Source organism: Panicum hallii, chromosome 7, assembly GCF_002211085.1.
Source record: "Panicum hallii strain FIL2 chromosome 7, PHallii_v3.1, whole genome shotgun sequence".
Lineage (NCBI taxonomy): Eukaryota > Viridiplantae > Streptophyta > Magnoliopsida > Poales > Poaceae > Panicum > Panicum hallii.
Window position 1 is genome coordinate 35,066,014 of NC_038048.1, and position 17,970 is coordinate 35,083,983.

The window sequence follows — 17,970 nt, forward strand, 5'->3', positions numbered from 1 at the left end:
AAATTTGGAGTTAAAAAGGTCAAATGAATTATAAGTTAGAACGTAGGGAATATAAGCTAAGTATCTACCGCAACATATAGGAGCCCCCTACCCTTTTCTTCCCCTAGGAGCGGTGCCGACGCCAGACGGAAACATCGGTTCATCTCCGAGCTCCAACCCCGCCGCGCCCGGAGCTGGGAGCTCTGGGAGGTGTGGGGGAGGGAGGTCTTGCCGCCGGAAGTAGGTAGGGCGGCCGCCATATACCTCGCCCTATTGGTGGGTCTGCCTCTTCGCCGCCAAGTTCTCGGTACGCCGCCCTAGCCTTACTTGTCCCAGATTCATGAGGACCCCACCCTTCAGTTTCCCTTTGCTGTCAAGATTCATTCATTCGACGCTGCTGAATGTTGATTGCAGCCTGAATTGATTAAATACTCTATTATTTTCAGGCCGTCGTATTTCTGACCTGCCGTCACACAGTCCACGGACTAGCGTTTCTAATGGTGTTTCCACTACTCAGTGCTAATTTCTTGATATCTTCGAGAGAGGCTGTCCGGAATCAATTTGATTTTTTTATCTGTTTTGATCTGTATCCTGAACTCGTCGAATTGTATGGCTTGCAGGAGGAAGAACACATAGAGGCACCGTCGTATATCCACATTGAGAGCAACGATTTCTCCTACAGAAGGTGAGCAGTTTTGTGCTAGTTCTTTCCCAGTATTTCCATGGTGGTTTGAAGTTTGATGATGTTGGTAGGCACGTTGGCTCTCTTTTTCAATCGCGATGCAAATCTTATACTTTTGGTGTTACCTTTTGGAGGCACAAGAGGCAGAAAGAGGAGGACATAGTTGTGTGCGAGTGCCAGTATGATATCTTGGATCCGGAGAGTCCATGTGGAGATCGGTGCTTGAATTTCTTGACTAACACAGAGTGCACGCCTGGCTACTGCCGCTGTGGCGTGTACTGCAAAAACCAGGTAGGATTTTGTTATTTTGGTATTAATGCTGTCATTGCAATGTCATCTGGTAATTGATGCAATGTTTTGAATTTTTATCAGTATTGTTCATGTTTGGGTCTGCTTGACTACTGCAAATAGAAAGTAGATGTTGTCAACATAAGGAGCAACAACCGCCAAACTGGGAGTAGCAAGCTAGAGAGCGGCGCCGAAGGCAACCGGTGATGGATGGTGCAGTTAGCTAGCATGTAGCTGTGTGGGTGTGCTACTGAGGGGTGAGGTCGTGAGTAGGTCAGCCACCGATGGGGTTGTTGATTTGTGCCTGCTAGTGCCCTTTGCCAGCTAGGGTTGGCATTTGGGAATCCCTGGCAGCGATGGTGGCCTCTGCTCAATGCGAAGGAACGGAAAAGAGAGCAGGCGGAGGGTGCTAAATTGAAAAGCTGGGACGTAGGGATTCCTTCCTGTCATGGTCATGCATAGGTTTTTGCAACATGATGGAACAATAGAAGTTTTTTAGTGATCGTGTCAATGTTCTATATGAATTTATTTTTTTTCTAAAAGCAATCAGATTCTAGGATACCTTGTATGTTGCTTATTCCTGTACAGTTTAATGATATTAATGCTGACAATTAATCTTTGTGTTGGTAGCGGTTCCAAAAATGTCAATATGCTAGGACAAGGCTGGTAAAGACTGAAGGGCGTGGATGGGGTCTTGTGGCAGATGAGAATATTATGGTGACCGAATTATATTGATGTTTGTTTTGCTTACATCTTCCAATATACTCAAGTAAGTAGGCTTATGTAAGTTGGATCCAAAATTGATTTAGGCTGGTCAATTTGTTATTGAATATTGTGGCGAAGTAATATCATGGAAGGAAGCCAAACGGAGATCTCAAGCTTATGAAACCCAAGGTCTGCAGATACTCTTCTCCCAGTATCTGAATTGTGGAACCTTTTAGATAGCTATAACATGTGTCTGCTGTAAATGTTAGGTTTAAAGGATGCCTATATCATTTACCTCAATACTGATGAATCTATTGACGCGACAAGAAAAGGGAGTCTTGCCAGATTTATCAATCATTCATGGTAAGTTTTCTTGTGTGCGCGATTTGATCATTGAAATTTTCTGTCATTCACTTTAAGTGATTAATTCTAATAATTTGTTATTGAAGCATACAGCCAACCGAATTGCGAGACAAGGAAATGGAACGTCCTTGGGGAAGTAAGAGTTGGAATATTTGCAAAGCAAGACATTTCTTATGGAACAGAATTATCCTATGACTACAACTTTGAGTGGTTTGGTGGTGTGATGGTACGGTGCCTTTGTGGAGCTGCCAGCTGTTCTGGGTTTCTAGGGGCTAAATCACGTGGTTTCCAGGTGGGTGAACAGATTATGCTGTTTATGTGTCTTCCGAACCGAAGATAAGCATATATCTATTTCATGATTGACACTGGGATTCAGCAGGAGGAACCACTGGTGCATTTTTTTTTTCTGACCGTCCAAATGAAATATCAGGCACATATGTATCTGTTATTCTGTTATGCCAATTACCTCCATTTTTTTAACTGAACAGAAGATAAGCACATATCCATTCTTGATTGACACTAGGATCAGCAGGAGGAACCACTGCTGTATTTTTTTTTCTGACCGTATAATTGAAATATCAGGCACATATGTAGTTGTTATGCCAATTATCTCCATTTTTTTAACTGATTGTGGATTGGAACAGTTGATTGCCCTTTGGTTTATTGTATTTTCTCATGTGCTGGCATAATGTTGAATTGTTGTGCAATTGTGCTATCTATTAGTGCTTGGAAGATTGGCATTCTGCACCATTGTCTGGTCATTGTTGCATTTCCTTGTAAGCTGATATTTGAAATATCCAATATGTGCCTAACAAATGCTTTGTTGATTGGTATGTTGCAGGAGGCCACGTACCTCTGGGAAGATGATGATGACAGGTTAGCCTCTGTAAAATTTAATAGCTGATATAGCTGTTCTTTTCAAAATTTGTTTGATATGGACTGATGAGACACTTTACTCAAACCCACCGAGTCAATTTCTAAACTTAGGTTTGATATGATGAGACACTTTACTTAAACCCACCAGGTCAATTTCTAAACTTAGGTTTACTTGAATGATCGCTGAAGGAAGTTTTATTTTCTTGTCACTAATAAGTGAATAATTTTGTTAAGCGATATAATTTTCTTTGTTGGTTAAGATAAATCGGAATACTGAGGGAAGAAAACATTAAATAGTCTATGAATAACTTAACAACTTTTTAACAGTTCATGTCTTGATCATTGGGAAAAAAAAATATCCTGGTTGTTCAACCACAAATTGTTAAACAACTCTACTTCATGCCTTGATACTCTTGGTTTATAAAAAAAAAAACTCGACCCACCGGGGTAAGAGCTCCCCAAAGGCATTGTGAATTAAGGTAGAAGACCTCACACAGGCCGAGAAAACCCCCGAACCCCTGCCCCACCGTTACACAGGGCGCTGCTACCCGGGCCGTAACCCGTGTGAGAGCGGGCCGATCCACCGGCAGTTGCTATTTTCCATGTGCTTTGGCTTATCATCACAGGGGAAAAATATAACTATCTAGAGGAAAAAATACTTTTAAACGATGCCGCTTCATGTCTTAGTTTATCATGCATAGTTATCATATGATAACTATGCTTGCTCTGGTGACTGGATCTACTTATCCTGACTAGTAAACTCCATCTTTTGTTATGCGAAGTGTTGATGGATGCAATGATTTCGAGTGATAAAAAGCAGCAACTTCTTTTCATCTTAATTGTCAGGTTTTCTGTTGAGAATATCCCTCTTTATGATTCTGCTGATGATGAACCTACAAGCATCAATAAGGAGATCCTCCTAGGAAATGGTGGGTCGATTGCTCAATATGGCAACAGTGATACAGTGCAGAACACTGAGAACCCTGGGACTGCAAACACAAATGAATTTGCACCAATGATTGTTGAACAATTTGCTGCAAGCTCAAATGAATTAGCAACGATGACTGTTGAGCCCTTGGCTGCAAGTTCAAATGAATTCACACCAATGACTATTGAACCATTGAATGCTATTCCAATGGTAGCCCGTTTTGCTGAGAATGGGTCGACTGAACATAATGCACAAGATTCTCATGTCACTCCTCAAAATTCAGTGCCAGAAGCTGCAAATCACCAGAACCAAACTGAATCACAAAACAAAGCATTGGTCCCTGTAAAGCCCATACCCAAGCGTCGTGGTAGGAAACCTAAACGTGTTGTGCGCAAGCAACTGGATATTCCAGATATTTGCGACCAGCTAGTATCATCTGTGGCGTGTGAAGAAATATTGTACTGTGAGGTAAAGATCTATTGTTAACTTCCTTGTCTTCAAAAATGTGTAGCAGGAAAAATATGAGGTTAATATTTACAGCCTTTGGTTAAACAAATATTGCAGGAAGTGAAGAATCAGGCTGCTTCTGAAATAGATGCCCTGTATGACGAGATAAGGCCAGCGATTGAAGAGCATGAGAGGGATAGCCAAGACAGCGTCTCCACAAGCCTTGCGGAGAAGTGGATCGAGGCCAGCTGCTGCAAGTACAAAGCTGATTTCGATCTGTATGCTGCAATCATCAAGAACATTGCCTCCACACCGCTAAGATCTAAGGATGATGTGGCCCCTAAAGAACAGAATGGATTGAAATACTTGGAAAATGGCTCGTGATTTAGTTAGAAATGTGAATTCTTTACTATTGCACCCTGATATTGTTGAGGTTTTAGTTTTTTTCTTTGTTCTTCAACTGGTCTTAATTACCTTATAAAAAATTGATCTTATAGGTAGAGAAACATTGTGAGGTCACAATTAACAATGTTGAATTATACATCTTCAATCTCATGTTCTGTTGATGTTGTGGTGTATTTTTACGATTTAAACAAATGTTGCATGATCTTACGTGTATTCCTTCAGCCCAAGCTTTTGGCAGGAGTTTTTCTCTAGGGGCAATTGAGGATGCTTTTACAAGTTCCATTTGTACATTGCAGCATAGATTTAACAGTCCCACTGCGCAATGCCTAATTGGAAACAGATGAATGTGCCTAGGGCATGTCCGACTTTACTTTCCCATGCAGAGCATGCCTAGTTCACTCTCATATGTTGGATCATCTACAAAAGCCATGGATAAAAATTATGAAAAACAAACATTTGTTCGCCACGTTTTAGGGCACAAGTGTGATTATGAACTATCAAAACTTTGAAGTCTTTTTAGTTAAGTTTGATGTTTCAGTCTTCATCATCATTGAAATATTTTTTTCTGGTGCTGATTGATTTATCTAAAAAAAGAGTGACACAGGCCTGCAAGTTAGCGGAGGAGACAAAGAAGGCATCTTCAGTGTAAAACAGTAAACCCCTACGCCATGGAAATTCCCCGCTCCGAATTCCTCTTCTTCGTCTCGCGGTTGTTCGTGTCTTTCTTCCGACTCGCTACTCGCCTCTGGCGACCTCACCGCCGGCGACGGGGCCCAACAATACATGAGTTTTCCCCTCTAGACTGTTGCCATCCTTTTCCCATTCTGTTTTATCAGACTTGCGTGGATCCATCCAGACTTGGATTAATTTGTTCTAAGATTTTTTGGTAATTAACCCTAGCTTGATTGGATGAACTTCGCAGAGCTCTCAGTGTGCTGGTTTTCTGGGAGCGTGAGCAGGCAGACTAAAATCTTTCAATCTCCCAGCTCAATTGGCTGCGTGGTACATATTCCCTAGCAATGCTATAGCTACATCCATTGTTGACAGGTTGGATTAAGTTGCTGCTCTTCTTTTGTGTGCGCAAGGTCAGTATTGGTTGGTTAGGACTTGGTGCCAACCTTAGGTTGGCGGATCTAGACCTTAAAAATTAGGTATACATGACCTCTAAAAATATTTTTGTACTTTTATCATATTCTAAATAAAAGTCATTGTGACTGGTTTGAAATATAAATTATTTCCCAAGCTAAATGATTATTTTTCTTAAGATGTTTGTGCATCATTACATAAATTTTATTTATTTATGTGGTTATGATATGATCGTTTAAATTTAGAAATATGGTATTTTAGATATAAAATGTACGTGTCAATATATATGTTGCATATAGCGTGTATTATTCTTTCGAATCTTCTGTTTCTATGGAGCTTCTAGATTGTTTTTACTTGTGTCGATTCTATCTAAAAGGTTCAGTATGCTTCAAGACATTCTATCCCCTCTTTAGGCAATAACTTCTCACGACTAGATAATAAAGATTTCACATATTTTGTGTATGGTTGTCTAGTACTTTATTTATAGCTTATGTTAGTTGTTACATAGCTAGCACATAAAATATCTATCAATGCGATTTTTTGCTCCAGTATATAATTTGAATGTTGTAGGGCATATTTTCTAATACTGAGGTAGAATAAGATTTTTTTTAGCTGGAACAATTTGCTATAATACTAGCAAATATGCCCGTGCGTTGCTACGAGTGGTACTGTGAAGAATTTATTAAGCTTATCTACTTAAATAACATCATGATATAATTAAATTCCATATAAAAACATCTTGTTTAAAATCCTTTCAGATAAAATTTTAACCTCTAGAACTTCTTAACACTTCCATATATGCTACCCATCCTCCTTCCTTAAAAAATCTCCCCACCATCCATCACGGTACTGGTTGTCGCGACCTTGACCTTAGCAACAACGAGGGTGCCCACCATATTAGCATACGTGCTCGTCCTTACACTGTAATCTGATGGCGAGTCTACCCTTCTTTTCCTCACCAATTGTGTCACCGGCTTTCTTGCGTGGTTACCTTGCGATGTATGGTTACCTCGCAAAGGCTGCCTTCGTATCGGTGGCACGTTCTACTTCATCTTGCTCATGGCCTTTCTCTTCCCCTCTTGCTAATCATTTGTCTATAAAGAATATAAGGCAGCCTCGATTCCATGCCGGAGGAGACTACAATCTAGATGTGAACTCTGTCCACTTTCAATTCTATATCCAATGAGAAGTTTAATGAGCAAAATCAATAATGAACGAAGGAAACAGTCTGTTCTTTAAACATTAGGTAGATATATTATTTGAAATGTTATGAGCCAATACTTAATAAAATTATATGATGAAAGTTAATATAATATAACTTTCTATACTCCATTTTTAGAACACATTCATCTTATTGCAAAGCACTATGCTAAAAATGATCAATACCAACAAGATGTCCAAGTGGTGGATCATAAGACGTCGACCTTTTCAATATTTTCAATACCGTCAGTCGAAGCATTAGCTATTCTAAGCACTAAATCAGAGGTTCCTCTGAATATTGCATCATTATTTTTTTAGTCGCATTTCTTAAGCCACCATCTAAAGTTGAGTTGGATAGACGGTTCCTGTCGGTGTTTCACCGCCAAGCCCACTGAGGGATATCCCTGAGGTGGTAGGTTGTAGATAGGGTAGGTTGTAGATAGGGTGTCGCCGAGATTAGGAACTCGAAGGTGCAAGTAACACGAAATTTTAGATAGGCTCGGGCCGCAATGAGTGTAATACCCTACATTCTAGGTGATGGTTTGTATTGCCTCAGGGTTGATTGCTTTGGAGGGGGTCCCTGCTCGCCCTTATATAGTCTGGACAGATAGGGTTACAGATATCCTAGCCAGATATGAGCTTAGGAGTACTACCAGAGTACTACTCGCCTTATGTACTCACTAGTTACACTCGGGTCCGAGTACATTACAATAGAAATAAGGTATGGGACATGCCACATCTTTATTCTAAATTATTCCACGCCATGTGCGTAGTCCCATGGCCCCAGGTCTGACAAGTCTCCGAGCTCTTCGTAGTCGAGTACTTTTGAAGTCTTCGAGTTTTTCAGAACTCCGTCTTGAAGATATATTCTGAGTACTTCCGTGGCTGCTTCGAGGCTTTGAAGTTCTAATGCCCTGAATAGTTTTTAAATCTTCTTTTATATGGGGTGCGATGAAAATCGCACTCCATATGGAGTAGCCCCGAGCCTTAGGTTGAATTGAAGAATCAGGCTGAGGGTCAAATTAGTCTTGAATCTTCTGTCCTTACCTTCCAATAGATTTGAGAAAACAGGTCGATGACACGTGCCCCGCAGCTCTCGAGCCTTAAATCCAAATCCTAAGGTTTGGAAAAAGGATTCAAAAGATCGTAGCATGTGTTGTAGAATGTTAAGAATTTGAATTGATGGTCAAGATAGAAAAATTGGTTTGAAATTCAAAAAACCCCCTTTTTTAGAATCCCTGAAAAAAATGGTTAATCAAATAACTTCTCCAAATTTATCCTATCAGTTTCGAAAATGGCCGGCAGCTAAATCTGTCGGTGTTTAACCGCCACGTCCACCGAGAGATACCCCCGAGGTGGTGAGGTTGTAGGTAGGGTGTCGCCGAGATCAGGAACTCGAAGGTTCAAGAAACATAAAGTTTAGACAGGTTCCGATCAACGAGAGCGTAATACCCTACGTCCTATACTTGGTTTGTATTGTCTTAGATGTTGATCGGGGTGTTCTCCTGAGTGATCCTCTATTTGGAGGGGGTCTCTGCCCGCCCTTATATAGTTTGGGGGGATAGGGTTATATGAAAATCCTAGTCGGATACGAGCCCAAGAGTCCTACTCGAGTACTTTTCAGGTAGTTTTCTTCTGTTCTGACTAGTCCTACTACTGTTCGAGTAGTCCTACTACGGTATGAGTTGTTACAACAGATATGGGACGTGAGCCAAGTTCCATCCCCTATCCTAAGATATGTACGCTATGTGCACAGTCCTGTGGACCTGAGTCTGACAAGTCTCGAGCTCTTCGTAGTCGAGTACTGCAGGCTTCTGAGTACTTCTGAAGGCGTCTTCGAGTTCTCCCGGACTCCATCTTGAAGGTGTCTTCCGAGTACTTCCTTGGCTGCATCGAGATTGTGAGGTGCTCATGCCTTGAGTAGTTGTCAAGTCTTCTTTTATATTTGGTGTGATTGAACTCGCACTCCATATGGAGTAGTCCCCGAGCCTTAGGTTGACTCGTAGAATCAGGCTGAGTCAAATTAGCCCTAAATCTTCTATCCTTATCTTCCAAAAATTTTGAAAAATAAGTCGTTGATGACACGTGTCCTGCAGCCCCCAGGCTTGAATCCAAATCCCCAAGGTTTGGAATAAAGGATCCAAAGAATCGTGGCATGCAATATATGATGGTAAGAATTTGATGGTTAAGATGAGCAAATTGGTTCGGAAATTTGAAAATCGCCTAAATTACCGCTCAAATCAAACCATCTTCCTTGAGTCCCATGTCGCATCTAGCCCCTGAGCCTGGGAGCTAGATGAGTCGCACAGGATACACCTAGTAGTCGGTGGCATCGGCCCCCGAGCCTAGGTATTGGCCAAATTACCACTAGATTTTGAACTATTGATGAAGCCGACCAGTCGGAGTCGATTCTGACTAGTTTTGTCGGCGAGACGAGTAGTCAAAGTAATCTTCAGCGTGTCGCAGAGCAGAGTCGATTCCGACTAGTTTTGTAGGCGAGATGAGTATTCGAAGTTGTCGCTAGCATGTCACCGAGCATAGTCGATTCCGACTAGTTTTGTAGGCGAGATGAGTAATCGAAGTTGTCGCCAGCGTGTCGTCGAGCATTCTTCATGAAGTCGAGTCGTCGCCGACGATTGTTGATGAACCCAACTAGTCGGAGTCAAATCTGACTAATTATAGTCAAGCGATCAGTGTGCCGACAGCGCGAGCAGGAGTCGCTCTGAGTAGTCGACGTAGTAGGCAAAGCAAGCTGAAGTTTTGCCGAGTAGTCGTTGTAGTCGGTGACGTGTAGCCGAGCATTCCCGCAAAGTCGAAGTAGTCATTGGCGGTTGTTGATGAAGCCAACTAGTCAGAGTCGAATTCAACTCGCCCAGCGGCATGGTCTCGGTCAGGTCTTCTGCAAGGTAAATATAAAAGTATGTTATAACTGATATACATGATATCATGTTGGGAGCAAATCCTAGCATTGTAAAATGCATGTAAAATTTTTCGTGTTTTGCTCTTGCTGGGACACATAATTTCCCCGGGTAGGTAGCCTATTACGTTTAAGCACCTAATCCCTGATAGCCGTAGACCATAGCGCAGGTAGTGTGGCCGCATGCACGCGTAGGAGTATAGGCATACAAAAGAGTTGAGGTTTCACGGATTAAAGCGTGTGCTACCCAGGTATTGTAGCAACCGTTAAGAGAAAATTAGAGCAGTCGGCGCTGCATGAAAAAAGAGAACGCTCGTGGAGTGCACTTATAGGGTGTACCCCGACCGCCCGTATTGCAGGGCAAACCGTGTAGGCAATCGGGAACAGGCATGACATGGTCTGGTGAAGAAAATGCGTGTTGCACAAAAAGATATAAGTGACTTAGTTTGATTCGTGGACGATTGTCAACGAAGCTGCATCGATCGTCGATGGAGCCGCAACGGTTTGTTGATGAAGCCGACTCGTCGGAGTCGATTCCGACTAGTTGTTGACGGTGTGAAACCTACTCCCAACTAGTTTTCTTGTCGAGACAAGTAGTGGAGTAGTCGTTGGCCGGTCGGCGTTGCCGATTTGTCGAAGTAGTCATAGCTTTGCTTCTTTTGTGGAGATCAAGAAATAGGCTTGACTCCTAATTGTAGCCGCCGCTTCACAATTCCCTTTTTAGACTCGAACTCGGGCAATCGACCTTGCGCAGAAACAACATGGAATTCTGCAGGACCCGCCGGATCTTGGGCCAGTAGAAGATGAATACTTCTCTACTTCGGATTGTGACTCAAATGCATCGCGTTGTGCAAAAATCCAAATTGCCTTGGACTCGACAAAGGACCACATTGGGATGCCGTTTGATTTTGATAATCACATTGCGCCGAGTAGATTGATTTTGATGATGAGGTCCTTCAAGCTTGCCGGTGGATCTTCTTTGATCACCCCTACCTGGCGCATCAGCTATCGGTGTTTTACCGCCATGCCCACCGAGGGATAACCTTGAGGTGGTGAGTTTTTAGGTAGGGTGTCGCCGAGATCAGAAACTCGAAGGTGCAAGGAACACAAAGTTTAGACAGGGTCGGATCAACGAGAGCGTAATACGCTACGTCCTATGTGTGGTTTGTATTGTCTTAGATGTTGATCGGGGTGATCTCCTGGGTGATCCCCTGTTTGGAGGAGGTCTCTGCCCGCCCTTATATAGTTTGGGGGGATAGGGTTACATGAAATCCTAGTCGGATACGAGCCCAGGAGTCCTAGCCGAGTCGGCTAGTTTCTTTCTGTTCCGACTAGTTCTACTAATGTTCGATTAGTCCTACTACGGTACGAGTAGTTACAACAGATACGGAGCATGTGCCATATCCCATCTCCTACCCTATGATATGTACGCTATATGCACTGTCCTGTGGGCCCGAGTCTGACAGAGAACGTTGCCGGCGTTCCGACCAACGTTGATGAGAGTGTGGAGGTCACTCGTGGAGCAGTCGTAGAGGTTGCCTTGCCCTCGCTGGTGCTGCTCGACTATGCGGTGCCTGCGTTCGACGCGCTTTGCGTTCCTGAGCTTGCGGCATTCGTTCCAGACGTCATCTTCATCTTCTATCTTGATGGTGTTTGTAACGTCGAGGCTCATCGTCACATCCACGCTTTGGTCGAGCGTATCGGAGATGTAATCGTCGTTGTCGGTGCAGTAGTCATCTAGCTGGACATGCTTCAGGCCTTCACTGTCTTTGCCGACGTGAATCATGAATACTTCTCGATCTGGCGTGACGTGTTTGGTATTCACAACCTGACCTTCTTCGTCGTCGGAAGAAGCGAGAGGTCCGCCTTCTTGGAACGGGAGTTCGCTAGAGTTGATAATGCATCATGGTGGGTTTGATTTGAGAAATTTGTAGGGCTTCGTGCCCTCCAGTGCTAAAGCTCGACTGATCGAGTTGGTCCTCCTACCGGACTTTGGCGGTTGGCTGTTTTATTGGATACCGTAAAAATATCTCTCCTAATAATCTATAAAAATAATATTAAAATATCCTGATATAAGATATTTATTGGTAAACTGCTGATGCTGGAGTTGCTCCAGTAACCCGTATATTTTGGCACTCAATCAATCAGGTTCTTAATTCTCACCTGCCGTCGACGCTGCCGCTGTGGAGTTGCTAAAGCTAAGAATATCTCGGCCTCAGATCGACCTCGGTTTGGGGTGCTCCAGCTTGAGCTCGAGGTGGCAGGCTCGCTCGAGCTCGGCTCAGCCCTCCCGCTCAGGGCTCAGGGCCAGGTTCATCTCCTTTCCCTTCTCTCTCTCTCTCCTCCCTTGCTCTCCTTCCCTAGCGGCGGCGACTGGGCGAGCGGCGGCGCCATTTGTCACGTCTTCGTCCAGCCCTTTGCCGGCGACGAGCATCCTCCAGGTATGCCCGCCCCTTCTCCTTCCTTCTGCTGTGCGAGACGGAGCACCCCAAACCCTAACAAAACTATTTGTATTCGGATCTGCATCCAGTTACAATATATTACCTACTAACTTCGATTTCGTTTGCAAAAATTATCGGGTGTACATATATACACCCATGTCCTATGCTGGGTCCGCCCCTGGGTGCGGGTGCAGTTTAGTTTTCAACAATTTTGGATTCAAGTGTAGCTCACCATTGCTTTTCTCGACAAAGGCAGGAGTCCATTGCTTTTTTAGACGAAGGTAGCCCCTATCATTCCTCACATTATGCCTATTCCTTGCCCAGTGCCGTAGAGTTCCCCTCCCTGTGCGATAGAGCTATAAAAGTTTTAGAACTGGAGTAAAGTACCAGGTAAATTTTGCTGCTCTTAGGATAACTTGATGTTGCACATTATGTTTCTTTTTTTTTTCAATTCATGTGTTGAGACTTGCTTGCTTCAGTAGCACATCAATACCTGGGCTCTGATTCCTTTATTTTCCTCTTGCATAAGGAGTATCTTTGCTAAATTTGTATTTCTGCTTGCATCTAATTACTTTTCTTCTTTGATCATTTTGTATGTTAACAAATTTGATGAAGACTATTTCTGTTGGTTCAGGTGCAAATCATGGGGAAGTTTATATGTGACAATCCAATTGTATCTCCTAGTGAAGTAAATAGACATCACTATAGTCTTGCAGCCGTTGCTGTCGGCTTGGGACTAGGAGTTGCTGGGTTATGCAAGGCATTTTATAGTGGTTTGTCCATACCATGGGTCTCTCCGAGGAATTTATTTTTGGGATCAGGAAGAGTATACTATGTTGGAGGTCTACAAAATCTTGGCAACAATTGCTTTCTTAATGTCATCCTGCAGGTATATTATGCTCATATTGACTCTTCTATGTGTACTACTGATATCCTGCTGGATTAATGCTAAATAAGATAACCTTTACTTGGCAGGCACTTGCCAGCTGTGATAGTTTTGTTTCCTTTCTAGATAATTTGCTTGCAACTGATGGCTTGCTACCTGAAGAAAAGGCTGAAAGAATGCCTCTTCTTCTTGCTCTAAGTTCTCTCTTGCAAGGTAAGATTGCTAATATGGACTACCAATTTCGAGATCCCCACAGTGAAATCTAGTCAACTTTAGATTCCACTGCTGGTGTATGCATTCTCTTTCATATGGAGCACATGACCCCTTGCTTTTATATAAAGAACAATTGCATTAAACTTCTTTTATTTTCGTTTTATTCATCTGAAATTATCCCTGTGCTACAAAATGTAAAAGTATGGCACTCTGTTATTCATGGCATTCACCATTTGGTTATAAACGCCCTTTGGCTACTTGCTCATAAATTTGTGTTATTGTACTTGAGCTTTGCATGTTGCAGACTTGAGCGTAGTTCGAGATGAAAGAATTGTGTTGAATCCACATGGAGTAATGCATGCTTTGAGTTTCTATGTTAGTCACTTCAATTTGACCAGACAGCAGGCATGATATTTACTTCCATCTTCTTTAGATATTATATTTTTGTATTAGATGTGCGGTCATCATGATAACTATTTTTCCTCATAGGATGCTTCGGAAGCTTTTCTTCATCTTCTGATCTCACTGCGGGATGAATTTTCCCATTGTTATGTACCACATAGGAGTTCTCTGGCAGACATCACCCTATCTCACTCTAAAGTATACAAGCAAAGGGAAGGTAACCAGCCTGAATGCAAGCGCTGGAAACAAAATCTATTTGGCCCCTTCGATGGGACAATTGGCAGCATATTGTCTTGCAGAAACTGTTCATCTGTGGTAGACTCCTATGCTTCTTATTAAAGTGTGGCTTATAAACCTGTCACTTACTGTTGTTTTTTTCCGAGCTGAATACATTTTATTCCCTCTGCCATGAGATATATAGACATTGACATGATCTCCAATGCTGTAATGCACACCCTTTTTATAGCTATCTGCAGTAAATGTTGTTGAAAAAATATCATTATGGAAGCAATTTTTATAACAAAACTACTGATGTTGTTTTCGTACTACCAATCTTAATAATTCTGTACATTTAACTGTTAACTTAAATAATAAATACTCAATTTTTGGTAGCTTTTGTTTTGCCCTTGTTTGTCACACAGCTATCGTTGGACTTCCAGAATTTCCAATGCCTGCCTCTCTCACCAGTGCTTAATACAAATGGAGATATTGTATGTCTGCGTGAACCTTCCTAAAATTTCATTACATGAGTCAAGATTTTTTTTATTCATTCACTGTGCATTTCATGCTCATTGATAGTACTTTTGTCCCTTCTAAATCCTATGGCATGATGCTAGACCAGTGGGTGTAGTTTGGTGGATTGCCTAAAGTACTTCACTGTGGTGGAACATCTTGACAATTATCATTGTGATCGGTGTTGGCATATTACTGCTGCCAAGTATCTTTCTCTCAAATCAGAAGCTGATGAGGTAATTATGTTCTACTGATTTCTTTTATCTTTTAATTATCAGTGCACTGGAAATTCTATGGCACCCATGTTCTATGTTTTTTTGTTATGAAGTTTCACTTTACTATGTTGGGCATGACAACTTATTGATAACTGTTACAGGAAAAAGTTAGCAAACTTAACACCTGTGTCGACTATGGCACTTGCAGTTGCAGGGGCATGTTTTCCCCAGAGGGAATACCTTGTTCATCATCTTCACGAGCAACAAAGCAGTTGATTATCAGTCAGTGTCCGAAGGTATCTACAAATGAAGTACTTATTAAGACTTACATGAACTATCGTAACATTACATGACACCTCCAATGTTGATGTCCTCTTCCAGATTTTGTGCATTCATTTTCTACGTGCTTCAGTTAGTCTTGATGGTGAGCCCATCAAACATCAGGTAGGATCCATGCTATATTAAACCAACTCTATCACTGAATATAGATTGTTTACTGAATAAATACTTTGATTGCAGGGACATATTTCTTTTCCTTTACTTCTCAATCTATCCCCATTTGCGGGAGGTGCATCAAGCATTGGGCAGGAGTCTGGACCTTTGGCAATGAACGTGCAAAGAGATGGCCAGCAAGCTCTCCATCTATACCGACAACTGAATATGCAGATGAGCTTGAATGTAATACCTACTGGAGGGAACTCGATTCACGTGGTTGGTTTTGGTTACTCTACTTTTAACATTTTGGTAATTAATCACATGTAAGTTGGCGGTAACAATCTGACAACTTGTCATTTTCAGGCAAATGTTGATGTGGCTAGTAGTTCATCATCATCACTGCAGCCGTCACCATCATCATCAAGGAGCAAGTTATGTGGTCTTTCAGCCGTTGTGGAACACTACGGGAAATGCGGAGGAGGGCACTATGCAGTTTACAGGAGAGTTGCATCAAATCCTGATCCTGAGGTTCCAGGGCAAACTCTTGCAGGTCTTGGCAAGCGGTGGTTTTACATTTCAGATGGTCACGTATCAGAAGTTTCAGAGGATGATGTTTTGGGTGCGGAGGCCACCCTTCTTTTCTATGAAAGATTGTAGCAGCTTATTGAGTTGCAAACATACCATGGTACAAAATTAAGAGCTATTTGTTGTCCAGAGTTGGTGGGTTTTTTTCGCTCAAACGAGAGAATAAAAATTAGGCCTTCATTGTTTTGTACTATTGTACGCAGCAATCCGTAGATTGCATGAATTTTGTTCCAGTGGTGATAAAATCTTTGAATCAACTGAGCCAACCTTTGTTTCATCTGTAACAGTTTCTGTAGTGGTTCCCTTTCACAAATCACAAGCTTCAGGCAGCATGAAAGGCTTGTAAAGAGCCTTTAAGGAAAAAAAAGAAAAACAGCAGCAGCATTTCTGTAGCGGTTTTCTTTCACCAGCAGCATGAAAGAGCCTTTAATGTGGGGTGGGGGTGGGGTGGGGGTGGGGGGGGGGGGGGGTATAGCAGCAGCATAAGAAGCCAAATGCAGTTTCAGTGGTAAAAAACAAAGGTTGATGTTTATCGGCCAGCTGTATAATCAAGACAAATGATAAGCTGCTATACTTTTGTCATGGCTCTCCCTTTAATCTCTCCTTTTGTTAGCAGGCGTTTTCAGAGCTGGAAAACTGCAACCCTGCTGCAAGGGAAGTGTTTTAGCAGCCCTTTACACTATGCAGCCAAAGTTTTAATGCTGCATCCAGCATCCAGCAGGGCTTTTTTAGCTGTTTTCCTTGTTACCTGCCAAATATTTGGTGAGCCAGCTTGCAATTAAATAGCAGGGATTTATCAGCAGTGATATGGCAGGCAACTAATCAATACAAGAATATCGTGCCGATTAGCACGATATTTCGCCGTGACTCCAAGAACGATATATTGCTGATATTTGTCTATTTTCTGTTTGGGGTGGGTTTTTGGCCATTTTGGCCAAGTCCCAATAGATCTCAGCCTGATTGTCATACATGTATGGACTGATTCAAGTTGAGGAAGGACAGTCCTCATCCTCATCTTCCAAGGATCAAGATAAAGATATTGAGATGGAACATTCTTGAATAAAGGATTGTCATACATGTAGGGAGATCATTCTTTGAATAAGGAATTTAGTGAATCAGATGTTTGATGTTTATGGAACATATCTTGTACATTAGACGCTTAACTATTTAGTGCATGCTACCTTGTTTGTGAGTAGTAGGATCATGGCTCGAGTTAGAATTATTCACCACTCGAGTGTTGTTACTTTCTTTTAGAGAGGAGTAAAACTGGGCAAACCACTACAGTGGTATGGTATGTTTAAGAAAAAGGAGTACAAGGCATGTTTAGAAACCATGATAAAAAAGAAACAGAAGACATGTACAAGAGGCTCACTACCTACCTTAAGTAACTAGGAGCCTATCTGAAATATTGTGCGATAAGGAGAGAGGGAGATATAAGGTTAGGATTTGTTCTGTACAAGTGAAGATTTACAATGTAAATGAAGATGGATTTCCATTGCTTAAAGGATGGTCTTGTTTACTGAAAAGTAAGGACATTTCTTTGCTTTCAGATCTGCCATGCTGCAATTGCAAAGACTTCAATCAAGATATTATTGAAACTGGTCTTGTTTTGCTGAATCATGCTGAACACAGTTTTAATTTCACCTGAATTGTGTCTTTCTTTCTTTTTCTGGATATTTTTAGTGTTTAGACATTCCATAAAAATAAGCCATGCAAACCCTTTTAGCCTTTTACAACACTTGGATTTCTGTATCAACGGAAGTGGTGTTAGTGTAGTAATTGACTTGAAAGGAAGTGAACACAATTACTTGAAAAGAAGTGGTGTTATGTGCTTCACCCGCATATTGCCATGCATGTGTCAGTTTGCCTACCATCTTGATGAATTTCTTCTATTTTGTGGCCACTAGAATTTGGAACACCTCAATAGATTGCTTCTATTATGGGAATGTGAACATGATTTTCTGGTGTATTTTCAAATAGAAATTCCTTCGGACAGACATTTTCCTTTCCTGCAAATGGAGTTGTTACTTTGAGTTGATGCATTGTTATCTTAGTGAGGTTGAACTATAAAAACCATATTTCTCTACTTTTATGGTTAATGTTGCATTGCATCAAAACTCCCCATAGCCCCCTTTTGGTGTAGAAAATTCCAGCCAATTCCAATAGCTCGGCAGAGTAGATGTAA

General features: G+C 41.9%; 2 protein-coding genes across 6 annotated transcripts; both read left to right on the plus strand.

Annotated features, from left to right (window-relative positions):
* Positions 1–83: 83 nt before the first annotated feature.
* LOC112900442 (histone-lysine N-methyltransferase ASHH1-like) lies at positions 84–4,834 on the plus strand. The gene is made up of 11 exons (XM_025969303.1): positions 84–286; positions 426–479; positions 600–664; positions 796–952; positions 1,580–1,666; positions 1,759–1,843; positions 1,924–2,017; positions 2,111–2,309; positions 2,859–2,893; positions 3,740–4,289; positions 4,386–4,834. Exons 2-11 carry the CDS (start codon positions 477–479, stop codon positions 4,650–4,652), a joined length of 1,542 nt encoding a protein of 513 aa, XP_025825088.1. The 5' UTR covers positions 84–286; positions 426–476; the 3' UTR covers positions 4,653–4,834.
* Positions 4,835–12,045: 7,211 nt separating this feature from the next.
* LOC112900203 (ubiquitin carboxyl-terminal hydrolase 27) lies at positions 12,046–16,046 on the plus strand. 5 transcript variants are annotated; one of them, XM_025968981.1, is made up of 12 exons: positions 12,046–12,317; positions 12,642–12,707; positions 12,952–13,206; positions 13,293–13,416; positions 13,721–13,821; positions 13,906–14,133; positions 14,460–14,528; positions 14,655–14,786; positions 14,927–15,061; positions 15,147–15,209; positions 15,285–15,476; positions 15,564–16,046. In XM_025968981.1, the coding sequence occupies exons 3-12, from the start codon at positions 12,961–12,963 to the stop codon at positions 15,855–15,857; spliced, it is 1,584 nt and encodes a 527-aa protein (XP_025824766.1). In that variant the 5' UTR covers positions 12,046–12,317; positions 12,642–12,707; positions 12,952–12,960; the 3' UTR covers positions 15,858–16,046. The 5 variants fall into 5 exon arrangements, with proteins under 5 accessions (XP_025824766.1, XP_025824765.1, XP_025824768.1 ...); XM_025968980.1 differs by lacking the exon at positions 12,642–12,707 and having other exon boundaries at positions 12,048–12,317; XM_025968982.1 differs by lacking the exons at positions 12,046–12,317; positions 12,642–12,707 and adding an exon at positions 12,570–12,598.
* The last annotated feature ends 1,924 nt before the right edge of the window (positions 16,047–17,970 follow it).